We start from the raw sequence: 23,102 nt of genomic DNA, 5'->3' as shown, positions 1-23,102 counted from the left end.
TCTCTCTGGTTCCTCTCTAAATAATAACAGCCCCCAAACATGCCTCCTGAGGCCTTGCTAGGTAGGAGTTCTTAGAAGTGAGTCTAATGGGATGTGTGACTGATGTTCATGCTCCCCTTCCCAAGAATGATGAATAGCTCAAAAACTGCAGAAGCCAGCCACCCCCTTGCCACAGGGAACAACGCTGTGTTGCTTTGTTTCCACCCTCCACAGAGGTGGAAGGCTTGGTGGGGGCTGTATTTCATTGAAGAGGGACCTGCCCCCTCCTCTGTTGTACTGGCTACCTCACTGCTTCAGAAATGGTCCAGAAGGGAGGGAAAGCAGTGAAGCCCCATTTTGATCCTTAACTCACACTTGGTTTGTGTCCATTACCACACAATCCAGGATGTGTGCTCTGGAATATCTGGTGGAAGTCTGTAATGCCACATGGCCAAGGAAAGAAGCTCTGGGCCACTATGGTGGATGCAGTTGATAAGACAGCATCACTCAGGTTGACAGAAAGTAATTGGCTCTTTCTAAGAGGCCAGGGCTCTAAAATGAAATTTTGATTCCATCACAGAGGTGCCTGGTGAGGTGGGTAATGGCTGCCAAATATAGACTGTATAGATAGTCAATTCTCTGTTCATCGATTCTACATGGTGTGGGATTCTTTAACATTGTTTTCAACCTCAAATCACCCTGTTATTTGAGCCTACAGAGAGGCCCTGGGTGGGTATGTATATGTAACACAGTGAGCATGAAGGAAAGGGGTAAAAAGGACAGAGGGAAGGAAGCAGTAGAAGAAACAGAAAAAGAAAACAAGTGCTTCTCTATGAAACCCACTGGAGTACACCAAACACTGTGAAACAATAGGCGCATGGCTCAATGCTTGCCTTTCAGCCTCACTGCTAGGTATTGCTGGGTAAAACTGCATGAGACTAAGCCCTGCCTCTGAGAGGGGGTAGGGCTGGGCAAAGCATAATGAGATGATTTTAAAGCCCTGTTAACTTTTTCCATTTTAACTGATCTTTCTGGATGAGGCACCAGCTCTCTTGGGAGGCCAGTTCTAAGGCATTCCATGAGACCCAAAGCCAGCCATAAAAGACTAGCTTGAGGCAGAGCTGCTGGGAGAAGACTGCACTTGAATTCTCCATCCAGTTTCAGAAGGTCAAAATTAGAGAAGGCCACCTTTTCACTCTTAGTTCTTCGAGGAACATAAGATGGAAGGACCTGAGATTTTCCTCCATCTTTTGAGGTGTAAAGAAACAAAATATCTTGCTCAGAGGTACTAAAGGACACTCACATCTAAACAAAGATTCACAGAGGTTGAGTAAGTAAAGACCACATAGCCAGGGAACCGCTGAGTTGGATTTTAAAGTTAGGTATGGTGGATTCCAGACATATACAATGTACCAGCAAAGAACAAATCCCTAAGGCTTCAAAGATGAAGCAGCCACAGTTCTATCTCTAGGAGCTTGGGTAGAAGCAACTCTGAAATTCACCTTGGCATTGAGAGTCCTAGAATAATAACTCTCCTCTTATCTCAAAGCTTGCACTTATGACATAATGAATAATGCCCATCATCAATTAAGATCCATCTTTTAACACAATCGTCACCAAGTATTCTCAGGTTCTTAACACTATGTCAATACCAAGTGTCACCACTGTGATTAATGGGTACTAGTCACTACTACATAAAACTTGGGTGGTGAGGAAGATGAGTTCAGACCAGCTCTCACAACACACACTGCTGGGGCCTGAAAGCAACTGCCAATGAGAGGACTGTGACATCCACATTGCGTCTTTGGTTGTACTAATAAGGAAAAGACCTAGCCAAGTTCTAAGGACACAGGGAATGAAACAGAAATCTTACCACACAGGCATCGGAAAAATGCCTGAATAGCTGTCATTACGTAAAAAGGAGCATCCTATCCTGTAGCCAGAGTGCTTTCCATGTCATGATCTGAATTCACTTAGCTCAGCAGCTACCCAGCCTCACCGTCGTAAGGCAGGTAATCTGCCCCCACCCTGGGCACAGTGTGTATTGAACTAAAACAACAAGTTCCGTGCCTGCCTCCCATGGGAGACTGCAGACGTCAAAGGGGGTTCTGCTTTAACATGCCATGAGGAGGGCTGTGCAGACAAGAGACTCTGTAAAGCCTTATGCAGTCTGTGGGGAACAATAAGAATGCAGAGTCTAAATGTAAGCTGCAGGCTGATGGGTCCATTAGGAATTAGGGCAGTCTTTGAAAGGAATCTGCGGAGATGACGCAAAACACCAAGCATGTGACCCAAATCATGGCAGGGCACAGTGGATGGAGAAGGGAATGGGAATGAGCCATTTTCTAATCTGATTAGTCTGAAGTTTCCCCTGAGTATGGAGAAGGGTCAGTGCACAATTAGAGGCACAGTTAGACTGAACATGGGCTGCTCAGCAGCAGAGACGGATGACCTCCTCAAAGCTAAACCAGGCTTGGAGGCAGTCAAATAGAGATCGAGACAGACTCCAAAACAAGTTGCAGAAAAGTCTTGTTGAATTTAATGTCAAATCATAAAAGGCAAAGACAAAATAGTCTGCTGAGAGAATGAGAAGATGATGAGTTGGTGGCCTTAGCATTGGGTACGAACTCAGGGTCCTCCAGGGCCAGGCTCCCACATCACTAGACTTTCCAGCAGAACTCATCATCAAGCCCATCAAGAGATAATCTAATAAAGATCTGCAGTTTCCTGACTAGGAGACAGCTTAATGTATGAAAGGCATCCCGATCCAACTGTCACAAAACAGGGCTCCCTGCAGAAAAGACACAGGCTCCTTCAGTGTAGTTTTGAGGTTCACCATGTGAACTGTGACCTCTGCCTCAGCTTCACTCCTAGTTGCCAGGCAAGAGACAGTATGAGGTGCTGTGCCTCTTCAGAACACAGAGGATGTAAACACTAGGAGGTAAATTGGTTATCCATTTTAGGGAAGGGATTTGAGATTCCGACAGGTCAAAACTCTTGTATAAGATTGCAAAGCTATAAGGATGCTCAAAGAACATAAGAGACAACATGGAATGCCCAAGCTGGCAAGATGTTGCAGCTTGTTGCTTGTTCACAGCTGGTAAATCAAACACGTTAGGAATACGTGTCAGCATGTGAATGGACCAAGGGCCAAACCACAACACTTTATTACTATGTAAATGGCAAGATTAAAAAAAAAAACCCAGAATTTTCAAAGAATGCTGAGGAGAAGATCACGCAGTCACCAGCTAAGCAAATACAAGAGAGCTTCATGTTAGTGCTACTACCTGGGGGGATCTTGAAGAGGTAGCTTTCAGGGAGTGAAGAAGACTAAAAGCCATTTCCTACTGAAGAAATAGCCAGTGAAAACCAGAGAAGTTGGAAGGCATAGGATGTATGTGCAAAAATGTCAGATGACCCATTTCTCTGTATTTTAGATTATGACTCCTAGGTTGCTTACTTTATTTTAGCTATGTTACAGGAGGATGACCTACTCCCCCTCCACACTGCTACTAGCCAATAAAAGCAAATAGACCTAAACAAGCAAGCAATCAAAAACAGAAACAATAAATGGGGATGATTCTCTAGTGAACTCCTCCATGTCAGCTCAGTGAACACCATACACCTATCTGGCTACGCTTCCTCTAGGTTCCTCTCGCGACACCTTAGATTCTAGCTTCCCAGCCTGGGAAGTAGTTTTACATTTCCTTCCTTTCGTGTTTTGTCTCAGAAAAAGACTCTAAAGTACGGCCTTGTTTGAGAGTACACTCCAACAAAAAGTTCTGAGCCAAGGACAGAATGATTGATATCTCTGTACACAACAAAGAAACAGCACATGTATGTAAAAAGGTTAACACATGGACAACTTTGTTCTTAGAATGTAGTTAGCTGCTGTGTAGGTAAAAACAGACCTAGATCTCCAGAGCTTGGCAGAGGATCAATATGGAAACCCTGCACTGGTCAGGAAGAAATGTGGGTTAGAACAAGAGTGGTGATAGTGACAATGGAGAAGAGCATATAGGGGCAGGCAGTGGAAAGGAGGCACAATTGTAAAGGCATCCTAATTTATGTTGGTTATTTATTGACAATAATTCAAAACTATTATACACAAGAGGTGAAAACACAAAAGGTCAATGGTCAGCTTACAGATCTTTTTAGAATATTATGACCTTAGGCAAAATAACATCTTTCTCTAAACTTCAACATCTCATGTACAAATAGGAGCTGCAATAGTTCTGTTCACTCTAAGTTGTTCTCAAAAAGTACATGAAATAGTGCATATAAAGCAGTGATTATATCTGGTGCAAAGAAAACATGTCACAATGATCAAGGTATGTGAGTCAGAGGGCAAGGGAATTTGGACTAAGGGCATAGGAAGCCTAAATGACCCAAATATGACAGTATGGTGACAGTAGCTTTCATGGCACCATTATCTGTTTTATGCCTGGCTCTAGAGAAAGAGACAAGTAAATACTCATAACCCTAGGTCTTCTTACTGTGTGTCTGTAATCAACAGGTACTACTGTTTTAAAAATCCTGACCTAAATTTTATTGTAATATCATACCCAATGAAGTTGTACATTCCATTTTACCTCAGGAACCTATGTGTATGTTCACATTAATGTCCAAAAGATGAAATAATAATTCATAGCAGGTGTTGTAAAAATTAAAATCATGATTAAGTTTTCCTTTCCTAATATGAAAGTGGGTTATCAATGATATGAGCAAAACTATCAAGGGAAAATTGAAGATAATTAAAGATATGTCCTCAAATAAAACATACAGATCAATGGGAGATCTCTTACTTACCTCGACAATAAGTCATCAAGAAGGTCATCACTCAAAGGTAGCCTGAAGGACTTGCACATCCTTTTGATGTCTTTGGTGGGTAACACACCTTTTCTATATTCAGAGAAAGTAAATAGGTTTTTATGTATATATATATATCCTTTTAACAACAGCTGCATGCTACAGGAAAGAAAATATAAATTATATATATATATATATCCTAAAATGGAAACTGGCACTGTAATTGAAAGTACAGAAAAACAAGTCATCATATTGCATTTCACCAATGTTTTCCACTTCAGGGGTGACCAGACTATCCTTAGAAAAACCTTTCAAGATTCAGATTCCAATTCTTGGTTGGTGATAGTACAGCTGTAGCCATGAGTGTTGCTCTAAGTAATTGATCTGCATTCTTGACCACTAGTCAAATGGTTTTGATATTTGAAAACATCTCCTAATTTGACAGGCCTTTAGAGCCTCCAACACAAGTATAATATGACTTGGGGGTATTTTTCTGGACTGTTCCTTGATTGGACCCAGACCCAACTGGAGCCTTCACTTTGATTTTTTTAAAAAAATCAAGTCATGTTGTCTACAGGAGGCGCAAAGGTTACTTTACACAGAAACATTTCTCCAGTGTTCTCAGTCAACCAGTGTTCTTTCATGAACACACAAAATTAGAACCCAAAGGGGGAAAATGGGTTCTTTCTTTGTAATAAAGATGTTGGATCGATAATCAAAACACACTAAGATCACTATTACCAAGTTGTGTATAAAAAATAATCTGGAGCTAGAGAGATGGCTCAGTCATTAAAAGTGCTTGTTTTTCTTCCAGAAGGTCCCAGCACCCATGTCGGTGACTCACAACCACCTGTAACTCCAGGTCCAGGGTATCCAGTGCACTCTTCTAGCCTCCACAGGCTCTGCAGTGATATACATATGTGCACAGAGAACCAGCATACATATACACATAAATAAAAATACAACGTTTCTTATATGAAAAGGCTTTTAAAATGACTTAATAAAACTAAACTCAGTGCATTAGAAATGAATCACACAGTTTCATTAGTTTTTTAAAAAGGAATACTCCCCAATCTGCAAGACTTCTACCCTATATATTATAAAAGCCACAGTTTATAAATCCTAGTTAGTACAAAAATAATATAAAGATGACACCTCTTCATTAAATTCTGTGACTTCTTCATTTACTCTATTTTAGTCAAAAACACCTAGCAACATGAAAATCCAAGAGGGCAGCTTATGCTTTTTAAGATAAATGGTCTCCTCTATCCTTCCCATCTCCTATGATTTAAGACAGTTTTGCTAAAAATGTTCAGTATGATGAGACATGTCAATTTTCCTTTTGCCCATTTACATAAAATACATTAAATTCCTTTACTAGTTAAGTTCACATAAACTTAAATGATTTACTACAATCAATAAAACAAAGCTTACTTCTCTCTGTCTTCATACACACAGTTGTAAACGAATGGGTCAAAATTCTCAAACATATTTTTCTTGAACTTTTCATGGGCCTGTGCAATTAAGCAAGGTAAATCTGGATCCATGATCTCAGGCACACGGTAGTGACGTGCAATGGTTATGAACTCTTGCTCTACAAGTTTCCCATTGGTTATGTTCATCAGGATCTCTCTGCAAATAAAGTGGAACAACATTTACAAAATGACATAGACAAATATTTTCTGTTAAATAGGTTCAAATTCCATTTTATAAAACTTTCACTGTTTCTCAGGAGATGACTATGCTTGTTAGTTATTTTGTTATTTTTCCTTCCTTTTCTAGCACTAAGAATTGAACTCAAACCTCCAATATGGGGAACAAACCCTTTACCATTGATTGTGCTATAATCCTTATCCTCTTGTTATTGTTATCATTATTTTCCTTTTGAGGTAGAGGGGGTCTTATTAATTTACTTAGGCTGGCTTTCATTTCATTCTATAGCCAAAGCAGGCCTTAAACTTGAGATCCTCCTGCCTCAGCTCCCAATTAGGTGGAATTACAGACCTGTGCTACCAGGCCCAGTGATTGTTTTCTTTAACTCAATTCATATTTTAATTTAGGATCAGCAAGAAGACACCAGTGCTAAGATGGAAAATAATAAGCATCACAGTTTATAAATAAAGTATTTTGTACACTTTGACAATAATCTATATTGAAGAAGTAAGTTATTAAGTCTTTGAAAGGTTAGAACACCTGTCACTAAGTACATGGCTTGGCTCAATGTCCAGTTATCATTATTATAAGAAATAGTAACTGACTTGGGTTTCTGTTTTCCCAGGGCACAGGATTTGTAAGTCAATAAACTAGAAGAATATTTTTTAGATGATAAAAGCAGTCATTCACATTTCTCTTGCCAAAAGTATAAAAATGATGCATCCTGGCAATGAGAAAAAACTTAGAAGAGCCATGTAAGAGTCCAGCTGTCTGACCATTTGGAAGACAAATGGCATTGAGATTATTTGGCAGTGCTAAAAATTAAACAAACAAACAAACAAACAACATATTACTGATGCTGACTTTCCAAAGCATAACTCAATGTACTTTTTCAATATATCATCTGTATAAAAGCTATAAATTGTACAGCCTACATTAGGAAGAACTACATCAAAATCATCAAAATGAAAAATGTCACGGTGGGTACATGAATAAACTATGAGAAAACAGGCTTACTGAAAATAATTCAGTTCTTAAGAGTTCCAAATAACATGGGAACATGAGATTTTATTCGTTTTTCTACTATAGTTGGATCTTTCAGATTAATAGCCTTTGGTTCTTTTGGATATTTCTAATCATTATCACTATCATTTAAGGAGCTCAGAAAGCTATGTATGGTGGTACACTAGAAAGGTCTGGGATGCTGAGGCAGGAGAATTGCTAAAAATTCAAGGTCAACCTAGACTACATAGAGACCAAATATCATACATACACAGAGAGGGGGGAGTTGGAGAATATGAATGCAAATATATGAATGAATGGATGGATGGGTAGATGAATGAATGAATGCATGCATGCATGCCAGGTTATCCTAATTAGGAATTTCCTGTTCTAGAATCCATGCTCTTGCTCCTATCCAAAGGAACTTTACGTACAGCTCAGGCTACTGAACTTTTCTTCTTTGCTTTTGTATTTTTAACAAAGGCCAAGTTCAACAAAAAGCATCCCTCAATGTCAGTAATTCAGGTCAATCAATCAGTAACATTGGCAAGAGATATACTTTGTGGGATATAAAAGGTACACTGGCATCTGAATTTCTCAGACTTTGTACTATAGTTGAGCTGTCCAAGCACGAAATGAGCTCTCAAGGCTACAAGCTAGCAAGACCAAATGAATGAAGTACTAGCAATAACAACTTCCATCATTTGCTGAAGACTAGCTCTATGCCAGGTCCTGTGCCACAGAAACTTTTGGCATGGGTTATCTCACCTGACCGAAAAGGTTGGTACTATTATTACTCATACTTTACAAATAAGACTATGGAGGCACTAAAATGTTAAGTAATCAGCTCAATTTCCAAAAGCAAAATGTGAACCTAAGCACCTAGCCTATGCTTCTGTGTATTACTTGACATACTCTTCTGCTAGAAAAGAAGATAGACTGATAGAAGAGAGGCTTAGAAAAAACTTACTTTAAGGACTTGTGATTTGAATGGAACTTTCCGTGTCTATAGAGCTAGGGACCAAAGCCAATGCCTTGTACATGTTAGGCAGGAACTCTATTAATGATTTCCGGCCTTCAGCAGAGTTTGTATGGACCTCTTTTCTCTTTGCAGTCCATTCTGTGGTTTGAATAAATTGCCTAAAATTCATGTGTTGGGAACTTAAAACTCCAAATTCATGCTACTGTTATTTGGAGAGGGAAGTAGAGTTAGATACGTCCATGAGGATGGGCTACAAAGGAGGCATTAGTGGCTTCATCAAAGAAGGAACAGAGTCTTGAGCTAGCATGTTTACTCTGCCATGCTATATGATATCATCTGTCACACAGCACACACACATTCTTTGATTTTTCAGTCTCTAGAACTCGGAGCTTCTTTGCTTCTTTGTAAACTACTAAGTCTCAGGCATTTTGTTATACACACAGAAAATTAACAAGGACGTTTTATTAACCTCTTTTTTGAAAACTGAAATGAGTCAACACAATTTTAGAAACTCTGAGTCACTAAGCATCCCTGACAAAGGACTAAGTGAACATAGAAGAGAGTTTGCAAGGAGAGACGTGGACCGTTTATTGCACTAGTAATGGAATAAACAGTCATGACCATGTATAAAATGAAACACCATTAATAATGTACCTCTTGGTATCAATGATACTAGTAATGCTGATACGCTGTTATCCCATTAAAACTCAGTATATGAGAGAATACATAATAACAGGGAAAACCCCAACAATCATGGGGAACATACATGCAAAACATCAAGGGCATTATCTCTGATTGCTTCCTTTTCATAAAATATATTTTTAATTTTTCTGCATTTCCACAATAAGGAATTGTCCCTTTCACTATCTGAAATAGAAAGTATTTTAAAGTAGAACATGGCAAAAGGAGAGCAAGTAGCATACTCCCACAACAGAAAGGAAGGAAGAAAACAGAAGGAAGGAAGGAGGGAGGGAAAAAGAACAAAAAAGGGGGGAAATGAAGGAAAGGAGGGAAGAAAGGAGGGAGGAGGGAGAAGGGAAAAAAAAGACACAGACAGCAGTAGCTAGAAACTTTCAATAGACCTTGAACTAAACTTATTATAGTACCTCTAGATCATAAAAGTTTATTTTCCTTTTCATTGCATAAACTGAAATTATCCTGGCTTCCCTGCAGCTCAAATTTATATCTGTTGGGTTCTCTGTATTCTTGTTTTAAACAGTACAGTATCCCACAGCATTCCGTGGCTTTATATGAGAGCTTCACAACTAAGCCACCCCAAGTAGAAACAAAGGCCTACCCCAGAGCCCTGTGGTTTTGCCTGTATGGCTGGATAGAGTGAGAGGTGGGTCTCCATCTCATGACCTCCACCCAGAAGTCCATGCCTCACCACTCAGATATCCAAATGGTGACTCTATGACTATTTTGCCCTGCAGTTCCTGTGTTCTTTAGGATTCGAACCCTCTTGCCAAACTTGAACAAACTTTACAAGAAAAAAAACTTTGCAAAATAGTAGCATATTCTATTTTTGTGATACAATATAAACAGCATGAAACTTACCATAACTGACATTTAGGGTGTGGGTAATGCTGTACAACTGCTACTTTTATCTAGTTCCAAAGCATTAGATCACTCCAAAGAATACCATACCCATTAAGTAGCTACTCTACTTTCCTTTCTCCCACCAGCCTTCTTCCCCCCATGGCAGGCTCTAATCTGCTTTCTATCTTTGCAGATTTACCAATTTTTACTATTTCACATAAATGGAATCATATGTGGCCTTTTGTTATTGGCTTTGCTCATGCAACACCATTTTTTCAAGGTTCATCCACATGGCAGCATATCTAAGTACTTGATTCCTTTTTATGGTGGAATAATATTGCATTGTATGAACATACTATATTTCTCTTATCGTATTCACGGACAGCTAGATTCTTGCCAACCTTTGCTATTGTAGACAGGGTTGTCATGAATACATGAAAATGTTTGAATACCTGTTTTGTTTTGTCTTGCTTTGTTTGAGATAGAGTTTTGCTGCATAATCCAGGCTAGCCTTGAATTTACTTTGTTGTTCAGGCTGGTCTCTAATTCACATTAATCCTTCTGCCTCAGCCTCCTGAGTGCTGGGATTACACATATATGCTGCCATGCTGATCTGGGAACACGCTAGGGAGGGATACCCATACTCAGCAATGCAATGTCCGGGCTGCATAGTAATCAGTGTTAAGCTATTAAGGAACTGCCAACCTGTTTTCTTCACGTGCTATATTAGCTTTGTAAAGCCACAAAAACAAATGTGTGTTTTCCACCAATCATAGCCAGTCCTCACCTAAAACTCCAGAGAACTTGAAATGAGACCTGATACCAACATCTCATCTCATAACTTCCTGTCCAGTCAGTGAGGAGAAAAGAAAATATACTTTAAAAACCACCTCGTGGGTGGGTTAGCATGTGCTGCTCTTGCAGGGGAACCAGGTGTAGGTCCTAGCACCCATAAACTGCCTATAACTCCAGCTCAAGGAGATCTGATGCCCTCTTCTGGCCTCTATGAGTACTGCACTCATGTGCCCAAAAGCACATATCTGCATACATAATTACAAATAAAAAAATAAAATCTTAAAAAGAAAACCCTCATCTAATAACTCTATTTATCTCAATGATTAATATTAATACTCTTAAATATTCCAATGTCAAACTATTTTTGTCTTTACAAACACTGGACTACATTCCTAGCACTAACATTTTCTACACTTTAATACTATGTTAATAACAGTATTATTTAGTTAATATTAGAAAGGATACTAACACGATTTTAATTTTGTAATTAAAGCCATAAGACTGAAAACAGGATGCCAAGCTCTCTAGTGTAGTGAAGTAACTATTCAGAATTCTGAACCATGAAATGCTAAACAACTTGACAACCTTTAATTCCATTAGAATCATCTAGTCAAGTAATGGTGAATCAAAACTTCATTTTAAAGCTTTGGACCTCAGAATATTTTCTCACATTTCAAATAATTAAGTTCTAAGCAGTGTCTTTCAAATAAACTTTTAAAAAAATGAGTTTCAGCATAAACAAGGTCTCAAGAGCCTAAGCCTTAGGCTCTAAAGCTTACAAAAATATCTGGTTGAGCCTAAATTAAACTAAGCAGCAGTTTGGATGACTGTTAGCACCTTTTATATTTCTTTCAATTTGATATTCATCAAATAAAATGTGTTTTGCTTCTTCTAATCAGAAGTTGCACATGGCTGCTCATATCCCGCACTCCCTCAGGCTTTCTCTCGTACCCGAGGGCCAAAGAAATACCTCCTTTATTGTCACTAACATCCAGGCATGGCATACTATTGGACAAAGATATTGCCAGACAGCGGAGGATGGAAGAGTTAGTTGGTGGGATATATGTCAGGAGAGAGTGCTAATACAAACACTTGCCCAGAGATTCTGCTAAGGCATAAATGTAATTCAAAACCATTTACAAAGCTCTTCAACCTCATCAGAGAGCTAGGACATTACATATGGCCACATAGCTAGGCAGTACCATCTTCACAGAATACATTGAACATGAACATATACTATAAGTGGTTTCCTCAAGAGCTATGCAACATAGTGACTTTGTCAGTGAGACCAACGGACTCCAGAGGAGAGGCAAAGGGAAAAGGGTCACTTAGGACTATAGGAACGTCGTCATTGCCTGCCAAGGCCAGGAACCTGTTTTGAACTGGGAAATGGTGTAGTTTAGTAGGGGTAGGGGAGCACAAACTGTAAAATTACTCAGACATGCAATAAAATTTAAGTCCCAATAATTCACTAGTAAGTGGAAAAAACTAGTTCTCTCCTCTGAGCCTTCATTACCATCAGTAAAACTGGAAAAGAGCATTTGTGTCAGGGAAGTTTGGTTTCCTTCCTTTTGGATACTTCCTTTCAAGATATCTGTATGACCATGCCACTATCCTGTTAAATCTTCTTAGGGCTTATCATTTCTCTCAAAGTAAGAAGCCAAAACGTTCTTGATAGTCTCAAGGGCCAACTAAGGTGCTCTGGCCCTTCCAGTCTCCTGTCCCTTATAACTCCTCCTCTATGACTCTAATTCTTTCCTCCTGTACCCTCCAAACTGTGCTTCTTGATCTTCCTCAAAGAAGCCAGGCATGGGCCTCTACAGTTGCCATTTCTTCTAGCCATGATACTCTTCTCTGAGAAAATTCCGGCAGCTTAGAGCTTGGGAATTTTCTCATCTACTTAGATGATGTTCTTCACTAAAAGGCCTTCCCTGATCAACCCTGTTAAAAGTCTAGAACTCTAACCCTTCCCTGCTGTCTTCTTCTGGTGCTATCCATTACATTTTAGCCTATGTATAATTTTCTTAATGACTTTGCATACCATCTAAAACGTATGGTACACAAAGGCCAGGGCTACTTATCTATTTGGTGTGCTAAATCTACAACACTTTACATCGTCCTTGGTATATTCTAAGCCTTGCATAATAAATTGTTCGTTAAGGACATGAAAACCTAGGATTGTGTTAGCAAGCTATGAAAAGCAGTTAACATAGTGACTGGACCTCCAAATGAGAAATGAGAGCACTTTTTAGTATTCACATCTTATAATGGAGATTGTTTCAAGCTGTATTAAATGGGACAAGTTACTCCTCTTAAAGTTAATTTATCTTGGAGGACAGGGAACTATTTTTAATGACTCTGAAATCTCAGAACTTGTCTGCAGAATGGCTAGGGAAAATGGTTTGCTTGTTTTAAATAGTCATATTCAGAGAATAAGTATAAAGGGATAAACTAACAAGCTCCAGGTGGGCCTTCCTTTATCAACTGGCTAGATCTCAAAACCACACCAATACGCAATTTTTAGAAATCAAATCAGATGTCTTCTTTCATTCCTTGTTCCACATATAGATGGGCTACCTTCATTTTGGTCATCTGTAATTGGCAGTGACACCCAACATCTTAGCTGTAAATTCTTCCAATTTCTGTCAAGATCTTAACAGCAATGAACACACTGACCCTTGAAATATATCTCTTTGAAACTAAAGAAGCTTATGACAGTATAATTACTGCCAAATACATCTGCTTTGTAAATCTTGTTTTTTGGATATATTTTCTAAAAGAGAGGTGCATCTGTATTGAAAATCATTGACCCCGATTTCTTATTCAAATAACTTTAAGCAGCTTCTTATTCTTTCTTTATTACTAGTCTCATCTTATTTCACATCAAATGCTATGGCTTTTCCTGTTTTGACATGCAGTGGAATGTACATGGTAATTTTAATTTATCTAGTTTGAAATTCACTATGTCTTGATGCACTCAACACAAGGGCTGTTTGAATGTAGCCAAACAAAAAGATCTTTTCACACAGTTGAGAGCAATTGCTGTACATTATTAACAGCTATTCTTCACAGAGGCATAATTTTAGACAGTCTTTAAAACATTCAGGTATAATTCCACCATTTGGGACAATGCACTTAAATGAATTGATGTGACAGTGATTTTTGTTGGTATTGTTTCTTAAATTGTGTGAACATTTCCTTTTTGGAAAAGCAAATGGAAATCTGGGGGATGGTGATTAACTTGCAATATGAGTAGAAATGGATACACAGGCATTTCATTTTCTAGCAAAGGTCTCCATTTTCTGCTACCTTACTTTGTACTGAAACTATCCTGTGTTCACAGATCATGTCTCCAGGTAAACCCCACTTACTTAGCTTTAATGGAGGGAGTATCTTACTGTGTAACCCAGGCTCAGCTCCATTTCCCAGCGTTCCTGTTTCCACCTCCAAAAGTATTGAGGTGCTACCCTGCTTATCTCGTGACTGGTTCTCATTTTATTGCTAGCTGTTTTAAAGGCTGTGACAATCAGCACAAGTTATGTGGACGGTGACACCCCACAAACCCTGTAGTACTGACTGCTCACACATGGGCTCAATATAACATGGGGACCTGTACCCTCCATGTGCTTATAAGCAACTCAGAAATTCAACTTACTGCTATCAAACAATTGCAAATAATACCATTAGGGTCATTTTAAAGACTTCATCTAGTATAAAGGATATATTTGCCATTGTAAAGAATTTGAATAATATATAAAAATAAGATAAAAAAAAAAAAGCAGGGTCTGAGGTTATAGCTCCATGGAAGAGCAAATGCTTAGTCCACCTGTCCTCACTGTGGGAAGAAGAGAGGGAAGAAAAGATGGAGAAAGAGAGATGAGAAGGAAGGAGGAAAGAGGAAAGGAAGGAAGAAGGATATACATACTTCTGCCACTTAATACAACCAAATAAGCATGATACTCTGTTTTGCAATCTGTTTTCTATACAGGACTTTGTTCATTACTCTCTAAATAGTGGTGAATATATTTTATAAACTCCTTTTTCCTCATAACTGTTACAATATTTCATTGTTATCAGTCTTTCCAAATCAAAATTTTATTTCACAGCTCCATCATTTTATATTCCATGGCTTTATTTCAGTTTTATATAAATAATATCACTATTAGTACCTGTGTACATAAATATTTGTCTATACTTATAAGTATTCCCTTTAGATTATTTTTCAGAAATATAAGCCATGGGGCAAAAGAAAAGAACATTTTAAAGAATTTTCTTATATGATAAGACATTATATTCACCCTCCTATTACCAATAAATAAGCTCACAGCAATGGATAGTATCCATTTATATAATAATTTTTATTGTTTGAAATTATAATATAATTGCATCATTTCCCCTTCCCTTTCTTCCTTCCAAGCATTCCCATTCGACCTCCTCACTGTCAAATCCATGAGTTCTTTTTCTTTCTTCATAAGGGCTAGGTAGTAGAACAATTGAAAGGTCCTATGTTTCAACCATAGCAACCCCCCCTAAATCTGAACTCAACATGAATGATGATATCGCTTTAATGACTAACTGATAAATAAGCTTGTTAGAAAATTGTATTTTTTTCTTGTGTGTTCTGGATACATGTATTTTTCATTATGTTTTCATTTCATTGACAAATATTGAATACCAAACAGCTTGGCAACTGATAGAGGAAAAGAAAGGAATGGAAATGACTTAACTCCTAGCTCTCACTACCTGCATCCTAGAGTTGGTCACAGCCCAGAAACAAAGCCAAGTCAAAGAAACAAAGACAAATGGCTTCTGCCTTCCAAGTGCTGGGAATAAAGGCATGTGCCACCACTGCCAGGAAAAAAATGCAAAAATTTAAAAGCATCCTTTCAGTGCTCAGCAAGCTGTGGATTTTGGAACATTTCAGATTTGTGGTTTGGGGATTAAATATGGTCAACTGATAAAGTTTACACAACTATTCATGATATAAAAGCATCAAGATGTAAAATGCTTTCTGGTCCCAAATACTTCAGGGCCAAAAGGGGCTCAAGGAATTAGATGAGAAGAGATGATAGTGGCTGACTGAAGGCAGATAGAATATGTCAGCATACTCCCAGTGAGGAGCATGGAGTTGACATTTATGATCACAACTTCCAGGACTTTTTTTCTCCCTGTCACCATGTATTGTTTTTATTTTTCATGAATTGGCTATTGTTATCTCCTAATACTGCTCATGTTTTACAAAAGACTATAATACTTAGTGGTTTGCTCTTAAAAGTCTATAACTACATTTGAATTCTACTGTGTAGTAACTTGAAATTGTCTTAAAATATCACAAATCATTATTTACCTAATTAGCAAAGATTAAGGTGAAAAACAATTTTATTCCCAGATGACATGGAAGACTGTAGGCTGTCTCCCTGTCCTGGTAATTTTACTGGTGGTATAAACCATATCATGTACTTTTAAACTGTTAAATAACGCCATTCACCTCTCAGAAATGTTTTACTTTTCCATTTCCATGAATAAGCACACATGTCTATGAAACCTATCTGAATGGTCAGTGTTCTTCCATTTAATTAAGAGGTCATCTCCCCTTGAGCTCTTTTAATTTTTTTCTTCATGTTCTTTACCAACTTATTCAAGTAACTTATTACTTTGAACAATTGTTAAAGATGTTGTTTTCCATTTTCTTGAAGTTTTGAAAGCATTTCTCATGACCCATGTACAAAAACAGCAACTTGTCCTCACTCTGTTTTCCCTTGGAGCACTGAAGATTTGATCCAGCACATCCTTGCATCACCTGTGGCCATGGCTTTCTAGTTTCTAGGTCAATGGCTCTGCTGCTGGGCTGCTGGTTTTATGCCCATCTTCCTTTGATGTTTGTAAGGGTCTTTTCTGAGTCCTTTAAAGCCTCTTAACAAGGTACAGCTATATCTTTTCTTATATTTTCTTTGGACAGGAATTCTCCTGATTTCCAGATTCCCTCCCCCTTCAATTCAGAAAAGAAATTCTTAGGAATTGGAGGTATAATGGCTCTATGGTGCAGCATATACTTATCGTTTGCCAAATCCTAGATCCTATCTTCAACACTCCCCTCAAAAAAAGGAAGAAAAAGAAAGAAAGAAAAAAGATGGATGATTTGCTATCACTTTATTTCCATTGGTTATCTCTCTCTTTATTTCCTTGCTCTCTTCACTGCTTCGGTATGTGTATGGTATGTTTGTAAAGCTAATTATTCCCTGGTTTACTATCACATTTCCTCTACTGAGCACCTTCTATTTAGTTTTTAGTTTAAAATATGTACTTTGGAGGTTTTAGATGAGTCTTTTCCTTATTTTGGTCTGTTTGTTTATCAAAATGGCCTGTTCTTGCTGAGACTGTAATGTATTTTATTGTAAACACAAAAACACACCAAATTTTCTTCCAACAGATCACTTTCAGAATCTGCATAAGAATCCAGTTTTTGGGGATTTTTTTCAGTTTTTTTGTTTTTGTTTTTGTTTGTTTGTTTGTTGTTGTATGTACAACTTTACAATGATGTCTATAGAATACTCTCGGTGCTTATGGTTCACAAAATCCCATAAGCTGTATCACAGATGGTGTGTGTGTGTGTGTGTGTGTGTGTGTGTGTGTGTGAGAGAGAGAGAGAGAGAGAGAGAGAGAGAGAGAGAGAGAGAGAGAGAGAGAGAGAGAGAGATGTGTTTGTGTTTATATGAATATGTGTGTGTCTATATGTGAATAGACACTTGGAGCAATTAAGGAAAGGAAGGGTTCGATCAATCCTGACCTAAATAAACGTGCTAAGTCAGAAGAAAAGAAATCACAGATGATTAGGGGAATGAAGGACAGAGGTAGATATGCTTTTAACTTGGAGACCATGAAGGCACATTTGGGTCAGAAGTTCAGAAAGGAAAGAAAGAGGGAGAGTAGCAGAATAAATCTGAAGATCCTTGCCCAAATATCTTAACTATTTTGAAGTCTACTACATCTCTTACCAGTGACACAGTGCTACCACTGTGTAGCAGACTTGGGATTATGTCCAGTTGATGACTAGCCATCAAAGCAACTAGGTCTCCTATGCCAAGATACAATTCCAAAAATTACTAGGAACAAAAAATAATCTATCTCATAAAGCTAGAGAGGTGGCTCACTAGTTAAGCATTCTTCTTATTCTTGCAGAGGATCCGAGTTCAAATTCCAGCACCTACATTAGGCACCTCACAACTGCCTATACCTGCAGCTCCAAGGGATCTGATACCCTCTTCTCATCTTCATGGACACCAGAACACATGTATACATACATGCACAAAGGCACACATGCATGCTTAAATCTTTAAAAATTCATTACTTTAAAAATCTACTTTATCAAAGTATCCATAGAAAAATTTCACTGCAGCCAATTTTACAATGTGGGTTTTCTATGAAGACTGAGCTTTGGAGAAGACAGTACTGGGCTTCAAACTCAATTATTTGAATCAACAGTCACAGATTCAATGGAGGCAAACCATCTACATTTTGTCAGTGGCTGGAAATTTTAAATATTGCAACATGATAAAAAAAATCCCATTTAGTCCAAATAGTCTAATAAGAACTTGCTCCTGCCTTGTTTTTAACACACTGTACGTGCAGACTATATAACAAACTCCAGCAGACAACCCCCCAAAAGTGTCATCCCTATATGCAGCAGTTTTAAAAGTAAAAGAAGACAGTCATATGCCAATGGCATCCTGTCTAAAGTACGCATGGCTCTCTATGATTGGCTCTTAGGTATTTTGTGGGTCTTATTTATAAAAGGAAATAAAAAAAGGGGGGCTGGTGAGATGGCTCAGCAGGCAGAAATACTTACTATGTAAGCCTGACAACCTGAGCTCACTCCAGATCCCACAGCAGAAGAGAAGCAACTCCTAAAATGTGTCCTCTGAACTCCACATTCATGCCAGGGCACGTCTGCACCCACACCTCGCACGTACACACAATAACAAACACTTCTAGACAGGGTCTCACTATTGACTTGTCTCTGTTTCCTGGGTACTGGAATTAAAGGCATGTACCACTGTGCCCAGTCACAATGATACTTTTTTTTAGTTTAAAAAAAAAAAAAAAAAAAGAAAGAAAGAAAGAAAAATAAGAGCATGAGTGGATTAAAATAAAACAAAAGGGGTAATCTGGTTTTCAGTCATAGTCTTAACTTCTTTCCCATTACAGACGCCAGGCAAATTCTCAGGAGTAGGCAGGTTTGGCAAGCACTACTCCCATAGTTCTTTCCAGACCACAGAATTGTCCTTTGGAGTCTCCAATTTGCATAAACCTTATTTGTTGCAAAAGCGACTAGCTGTAACCATAGCTGTTTGATCCCTAATCTACCCCAGAGGTGAACTGAACTTGCAGAGCAGCAGCAGGATTACGTGCCTGGTGGTATGTACATGTGTGTGGGAGGTGGTGGTAAATGGTGTTTACAGTCCCTTCCAATTTTCTGTGATATATTCCATCACTCCGCTCAATACTTCACTTTCCTTGTATCTTCAGCCTTGCCTGTGTATGCTGTCCCAACCTCTAAAGGGGCCCAATTTAATTCCCTCACCTTGCCAATGGAGTTTGTCATAGGACACAACTCAAAGTATCCCTGAGTCTTCAAGAAGGCATCCATGTTTCTCATTCTCGGATGACACTTGGCTGATGACAAGAATCCATGCCTAATAACCTGCTGCTCCTCAGAGGAGAGTGACAGTAGAGGGACTCAGCAGGACCTCGCTACAGCCATCTTGAGTATAACTACCATGAGTGCCTCTGAGCAACCCTAGTTTGTTTTTACCACATAGTTTCCCAGCACACTATAAATAGACACAATCATTAGAATGGTATGAGGAGCTTTACAACCCAGACTGCAGCACCACAAATATGCCTGACATCCATGACATGAGCTTGAGAGAAAGCAGGTACATTGTGGTTTGTATGAAGTCACTTATGTCCTGGCCATTGTATAAGGCCCTGCCTACTAACTCATAATGCAGGGATCTACCTGTCATGACATCTTTCTGTATACAAGCCCCCAATAAATTGTACTCGACAATCCTGGATATGTCTTCCTCTTTCTTTGGATCCAGCAATTGGTTCTCATACATTGAGACCATATGAAACAAAGTGATATTAGCTGGGCCCAGCTCAACCCCAGGCAACCCATAGGCCGGTGAGCTAAGAGAATGCATATCTGCCACATGTTTTGAGACCATTTGTTACACATTAGAATTGTGGCTATGACTGATTGATATAATCTACCATGTCCCACACTCTACATTTTCCTCATGTGAAACTGGCCTTAGGAAGTTGGGTTTTGACACGTACTGCTGCTAGCAAAACTGCTTTGACTGACTTGCATTCTGGCAAGAAGCCATTGTTTTCTTCAAAGTAATAAGATAAGAAATAGCCAACTGGAGCTCATCTTTAAGTATCTAGCAGGCAAGCTACTAAAACAACCACTTACCTACTTGCCTGTGAGTGCTTTAAGGAGAATGTCTTGCGTGGACTCTGCATTAGGATTCTTTGCCCTCAGCCACTGATTTACTGTTGCTTTAGAAACCCCAGGCACCATGTAAGTGCTCTCAGCCTCCTATTTCACACTACTTCCTGAGAAGCTCAGAGGCCAAGCCGTGGCTCACTGGTAGTTAGCAACAGGGATTTTAGAGTGGATACACTCTGTGTACCAGCCCATTTTCAAATCTGTTGTTTTCCAGTTTTTTTCTTAAATATTTATAAGAATCTTTCTATTTTATTTCATCTCATTTCATGTATATGAGTGTTTTTGCTGCATGTTTGTAGGTGCAGCATGTGTATGCTTTGTGCATGTGGAGGCCAGAAGAGTGTCAGATCCCCTAGTATTGGAGTTACAGACTGCTCTTAAACTGCCACGAGGGTACTGGGAACTGAACGTGGGTCCTCTGCAAGAGAATCAAGTATTCTTAACCCCTGAGTCATCTCTCCATCCCATTTTCTTTTATATTTATTACTGAGGTATCTGTTTTATGGTATAGAATTGCCTACATATTTGTAATACACATTGAATTAATTTTAAAACAAAGCAAAATAAGAGCTGGAGAAATGGCTCAGTGGTTAAAAGCACTTGCTGCTGTTTTAGAGGACTTGTGTTCAGTTCCTGGTACCCACATGGTGGCTCATAAGCATCTAGAACTCCAGCTCCAAGGGCATCTGATGCTTTCTTCTGGCCTCCATGGGCACCAGGCATGCGCATGGTACATAATCACATGCAGGTAAATACTCAGAATATACACAGAAAACAAAAAATCAGTATTTCAAATATGAGGAAAATAGAAATAATTCTAAAAATAAATACAATAACAAGAAAAAAAGGAAGGAACATATACCAAGCAGTTTTAAAAATCTTAGCCCCATTCTAAACAACAGCCTTCTAGAAATAGAAATTCTAAAAATAAATACAATAACAAGAAAAAAAGGAAGGAACATATACCAAGCAGTTTTAAAAATCTTAGCCCCATTCTAAACAACAGCCTTCTAGAAAAGATAAAATCAAACAAAATGGTAACAGGAAAAGCAAAGGTCTCATACTTTCTACACCTAGAGTGTAACTTCCATGTGACCAATAGAAAGGGGAAGTAAATAAAACTAACACCATGGCTATTTCATGGCTTGGTGCTTAGCATACACTAATTCATTTAATGGGTCTAGTAACCTCTCATTTCACAGATGAATAATCTAAGGTACTGCAAAATAAAACCTTAGCTAGCATGATCAAAATTTTAACATATGATGGAACTGCTAAACTGCATGGCATAAATCTTAGCCTTATAACTGAATATGATCCTAGGTAGCATCCTAAAACTTTTTGTCTTCTCAGTTTTCCTAACTTCTAAATAAGTCATAATCGTACCAATTTTGTTTGGGTGCTATATGGAATGAATATATACTAATATGTATAAGAATTTTCTACAGTGTTTGTTACATAGAATTAGCTTGTTTAAAAAAAATCAGGGTTAGCTACTATTATTCATAGGTAATATGTTGTTGAACTGTCCTTCAACAAACACAAAAATAAAGACCTCATCTCAAAAAGAAAAGAAAATGAATACTCTATTACTAGCACCGTAACAAGGGCTAAGGAGATGGCTTATTTGGCTAAGGATAATTAACATGCAAGCACGTGGGCTTGAGTTCAAAATCTCAGCACTCATATAAAAAGCTAGGCATAGCTAAAAACATACTCATAATCCCAGCACTGGGTGGTTGAAGAGAGACAGATCCTCATATCTCACCAGTCAGCCTAGCCAAAATAATAATCTTCAAATTCAGTGAGAGGCTCTGTGTCAAGACAGTAAGACAGAGAGGAAGACGTAATGCACTACTGAGCTCTCCACATAGGCAGACATAAGGAATGCATACCAGCACACTGAGATATGCATACACACACAGGCACACATACCCAAATAGTATTTCAACTATTAAGTGAGTAAAACAATTCAAACTGTACCACCAGAGAGATACCTACTCCAAAACGGGTGGAAACTCCAGATTTGAAGCCCCAAACAAGGAATCTAAGAGAACAGTGAAGGCTGAAATCGCTCAAGGACAGCACACTCAACTCTGGGCCTCTTTTACTTGCTATGGGGTCTGCTATGCATAACACATAAACATCCATGGTTCAACACAACACTGTGAGGCATGCCATGACCCCCAGTGCCTTTGATTGCAAAATTTACTTGCATATAAGGCCACCAGGCAGATCCTGCCCTAAGGTGCCCTCCTGCTCTAAATAGCCTCTTATTTTATACCCTCAATTTTACATCATAATTCTGTCTGAGGACCTACAAATTAGCATTTGCTTACTGTTCCAATTTTTTAAAACATAAGCTGAACTCTAATTAAAGAGGGAAGCATGGGTGGCACTAACGGGGTCATTTGCTAGCAACCATGTGGCCACATAGCTGCCTTGCTGTTAAATCACAGAATCTTCATTTAGAAAACAGCCCATTAGCACATTGTAATTCTGGATAAAATGGTAGTTGCACTGTTAATGATTTACCCACTCCCACAAGAACATAATCATGGAAAAAAGAAATAAAATAAGCATAATATAAATGATATATGTCCATGTACAACCTAGGAAAAGAGCTGTTCCTTTTTCCACTCCTTAGAAACATAAGAAAAATCCTATCTTTTTTGGAACATTATATGGTTTATTTATTCTAAAATGTCAAGTATTTTTTCTACCATTATATAAAACTCAAGTTGATATGAATGGGCTGTTTTTAAAAAAAAAGAAAAAGAAAAATGTCCTGAGACTGATTACAATTTTTAAATAGAGTTTCTCATT

At 38.4% G+C, this 23,102-nt stretch overlaps 1 protein-coding gene across 1 annotated transcript in view; it reads right to left on the bottom strand.

Annotated features, from left to right (window-relative positions):
• The window catches only part of Efhc2 (EF-hand domain containing 2), a 161,970-nt gene that overhangs the window by 20,509 nt on the left and 118,359 nt on the right, over positions 1 to 23,102 (bottom strand). The window contains exons 12-13 of the mRNA XM_051140984.1: positions 6,223 to 6,420; positions 4,789 to 4,881 (exon numbers count right to left, since the gene is read on the bottom strand). Of these exons, the coding sequence (XP_050996941.1) occupies positions 4,789 to 4,881; positions 6,223 to 6,420 (291 nt within the window). The remainder of the gene's footprint in view (positions 1 to 4,788; positions 4,882 to 6,222; positions 6,421 to 23,102) is intronic.

The sequence above is a fragment of the Acomys russatus genome, chromosome X (assembly GCF_903995435.1).
Source record: "Acomys russatus chromosome X, mAcoRus1.1, whole genome shotgun sequence".
Classification (NCBI taxonomy): Eukaryota; Metazoa; Chordata; class Mammalia; order Rodentia; family Muridae; genus Acomys; species Acomys russatus.
This window is presented reverse-complemented; position numbering and strand designations above follow the sequence as displayed.